The 4133-nt window shown below is 41.4% G+C and overlaps 1 protein-coding gene across 1 annotated transcript in view; it reads left to right on the top strand.

Moving 5' to 3' along the window:
* LOC106868615 (attractin-like protein 1) overlaps positions 1-4133 on the top strand; it is an 82747-nt gene that overhangs the window by 72109 nt on the left and 6505 nt on the right. The window contains exons 25-26 of the mRNA XM_052972611.1: positions 2438-2516; positions 2815-2943. Coding sequence (XP_052828571.1) covers positions 2438-2516; positions 2815-2943 — 208 coding nt within the window. The remainder of the gene's footprint in view (positions 1-2437; positions 2517-2814; positions 2944-4133) is intronic.

The raw sequence follows: 4133 nt of genomic DNA on the forward strand, positions 1-4133 counted from the left end.
GTGTGTGTGTGTGTGTGTGTGTGTGTGTGTGTGTGTGTGTGTGTGTGTGTGTGTGTGTGAGAGAGAGATCATGATCATCATTATTCAATGCCTGTTTTCCATGCTGGCATGGGTTGGATGGTTTGACAAGAGCTGGCAAGCCGGAGAGTAGCACCAGGCTCCAATTGTCTGTTTTGGTATGGTTTCCTAATGCCAACCATTTTACAGAATGTACTGGTAGCTTTTTCCATACCACCAGTGCTTTTTATGTGGCACCAACACAGGGGCTTTGTGTGTGTGTGTGTGAGGATATATAATAATCTACTTCTGGGAGCTTCATCTGATCCATATAAGCTTGGAAAAGAGGACATTAAAATCATGACATGTATTGAGTTCTCTTTCTTCTTAATGTAGCCATACCTAATAACACACACACACACACACACACACACGTGCGTGAGGTAGTTAGGGTGGAAGTGAAGGCTGTAAACCATCTGTTTCAGTGAACTGATGACTGTAACCAACCAAAATTCCGTAAATGAGAATTTGGAAGTAGTCATGAGAGGAATGTGCGTACATGCATACCTGTGCACACATGCATGCGCACACACACACACACACACACACACACACACACACATGCAAATATGTATTGTTAACGATGTGTGGCGTGTGTGTGTGTAGGGGGGGAGAGGATGGTGTTGAGAGAGTTTAACCGATTGCAATAACACTCCCCTCTCTCTCTCTCTCTCTCTCTCTCTCTCTCTCTCTCCACACACATCTCCACCACCACCACCGCTATTCTCAGTTACGTAGCTATTTCCAACTAGAAACCTTACACCTTTCATGCTCCACCTCCCCCAACCGCCGCTACCTGCTTCATAGCCACCACCGTCGTCACCACTGCACCTTTCACCACCAGCACAACCGCACCATTGCTTTAATTGCACAACTTCTTGCGAGTTCGCAATTTAGGAGAAACATATTTGTTGCATATACACGTGCATGACTGACTGAATGTAAATCACATACACATGCATGACTGAACACACACACACACATGGAATGTCTGCATGCAGGACTAGCATTGCTCAAATTGTTGAGAGCAATCCTGACGAGTCCAATGGTTGTTTAATATAATACAGTGTTTCACAACCCCCTTTTTTTTTTTTTTTGCCTACGGACCCCTTTCATTTCTGTTTTACTCAAGTGGACCCTCAAAACCATTCCATGTTTAAAAATCCTATTACATTTTTATAATCAAATATAATTAGGAACTGTATGTAAAAAAAAATTTTTTTTAAATTGCTAAAATATTTTGTCAATCGTAGAAGTAAATATAAACAATTTTATGGCTTAGAAATTTTAACTTTGACCCCCAAGGGTCATGTGGACCTCAGTTTAGGATCAATGGTTGTTTAATATAATAGAGTGTAAAATGCGAGGTAAAGAGTGATGGTCAGGATGGGTAAAGGGTGGAGAACAAATTAGTTGATTGTGATGGAAAGGAAGGAATCCTGTTTCTGGTTGACTTTTTCGGTCAAAGAATCCTGACCAAACTCTGGAATTGTTTACTAATTGTTGTGAAGATAAGTCTATTGTGTTCCTCACTCTTTCACATGTTTTTTTCCAAGTGCTGTTATTACTAAACATAATTACCACAGCTCTAACTACATTTAGTAATTAACTTTCAAAATATCATGTTTCTTGGTTTGAATGTTTATCACAGACACAATGGTATTTAAAATGTTTGTTGCCGAAGTTGAGGCCATGTGAAAAAGAAAGAATTATTATTATTATTGTTGTTGTTTGAAATTGCCACAAAGCCACACATCCTGGAATGATGAATGCTGAAACTGACTTTGGTAGGATTTGAACTCACAATGTAGAGTGGTCCAAATAGATTGCACAAGGTACTTTTTGTCCATTACTCTATCGATTCTGTCAAGACAAAGTGCCAGAAATGGTTGTGTATTATATCAAATGTCCCACTGTTCTAGACTCTACTCCTTGTTCTAGGTTCAAATCCCAGTGAGGTTCATGTTACCATTGGGATGCATTGTACTGTATGGGCCCCAACTAAGGTTGAAGTAGGCTAATAAGCAAGTATTGAACTCACAGCTCCACTATCAAATGCTGTCATGTCAGTTTTAGTATTTATTCAGCAGCAGCAACAACATTTATTTTGAAATGTTACACTTTCTACTTTCCAGAGCAGACAAGGGAAACCTTTTACAAGAAACAAACTGTACTTTTAGAAAAAATCAAGATAATTTTTCATTAGACACGGTATTTGGAAAGTCCTGTGGGCTATAGTTTGTCCATGATTGTTCTAGAGTAATCTAATTAGCTCAGTGATGTGTCTGTCCTCTCTATGCTACCAGTGATTCAACGATGTGTCTGCCCCCCCCCACTCTCTCTCTCTCTGTAATATATCCGTCTTCTCTCTACATTTCAGTTGTTTCCTATCATTGCTACTGATTGCAGCAATATTCTGGAAAATCAAACAAAAGTATGATGTCTACAGGAGACGACAGGTAAGCCGGGCTGTTTGCATCTTTGCCATCATCATCATCTTCATCATCATCATTGTTGTCCACCACCACCTGCCCTCATTCTACTGGCTGTCACATACAATGTAATAATGTTCCCCCACTCCACAACATGCCCTACACTACCAGCTCTCCTACACATCATAACTACCTCCTTCCGCACCACCACCACCACTGTCCCACACTTGTAACAGCTCCTCCACCCCGTCATCTGCCACACCTCACCAGCTGTCACAAACGGAACCTTTTCCAATTGCCCTAATGCTGTGTTTCCTTTTCCTAGCGTATGTTTGCCGAGCTGGAGCAGATGGCCAGTCGCCCATTTGCTGTGGTCTCCATTGATATTGAAAGACGAGTGGATGGCTGTGTTGCCGAGAAAAAGGAAAAACAGGATTATCGAAAGAAGAAAAAGGTAAGTTGGGTTTTTCTCCCCTCTCATCCACACTACTCACCTTTGACCGTTGACTCAGCATTTAGGGGATGGGTCAAAGGGAACAAATTCCTCTCATATCAACAAATTCTGGGAAGCAATTTGTAAAACCACAGGTTGGGAATGCTTTATTTGAAATTCCTGGGACTGATGCATTGCAGATATTTGATGGGGTTTTTATTTTTAATTATTTTGGAGTATTTTTTATACATTATTTCCATTTGACGGATATTTGTCCTCATCTTGTTTGTTGTTAACACAACGTTTTGGCTGATATACCCTCCAGCCTTCATCAGGTGTCTTGGGAAATTTCGAACCTGGGTTCTCCTTCCTAAGGTATTTTTTGATGTTAATATTATTCAGGTCACTGCCTGGAATCGAACTCAGAATCTTGGGGTTAGTAGTCTGTGCTCTTAACCACCACGCCATATGCCCGTGGTGTAGTGGTTAAGAGCGCAAGCTACTAACCCCAAGATTCTGAGTTCGATTCCAGGCAGTGACATTAATAATAATAATAATGACATCGAAAAATACCTTAGGAATGAGAATTGGTAAGCTGGAGAGCTGCACCAGGTTCCAGTCTGATTTGGCCTGGTTTCTATGGCTGGATGCCTTTCCTAACACCCAACCACTCCAAGAGTGTAATGGGTGTTCTTAATGTGCCACTGGCATAGGTGCATTTACATTCCACCAGCAAGGGTTCCATGCCTAGAGAATATCACAAAAGCACACACACACACACCCAAAGCTGACACTGGAGCTCAATATGGCCCTGTGGCTTGTTGAATTTTGTTAAACTGTCCAACACATACCAGTATGGAAAATGTATATAGAATATAAAGATGCATGCAACATATATTTCTCTAAGCATGGAACCCTTGCTGGTGGAATGTAAAAGCACCCATGCCATTGGCACATTAAGAACATCCATTACACTCTTGGAGTGGTTGGGCGTTAGGAAGGGCATCCAGCCATAGAAACCATGCCAAAACAAGACTGGAACCTGGTGCAGCTCTCCACGTTACCAGTTCCAGTCAAACTGTCTAACCCATGCCAGCATGGAAGACAGATGCTAAATGATAATGATGATGATACACACACACACACACACACACACACCACTCTTATCTACACACATACAGACATCAGTCCCAGATACTGTCTCTGTTGCC

The sequence above is a fragment of the Octopus bimaculoides genome, chromosome 14 (assembly GCF_001194135.2).
Source record: "Octopus bimaculoides isolate UCB-OBI-ISO-001 chromosome 14, ASM119413v2, whole genome shotgun sequence".
NCBI lineage: Eukaryota > Metazoa > Mollusca > Cephalopoda > Octopoda > Octopodidae > Octopus > Octopus bimaculoides.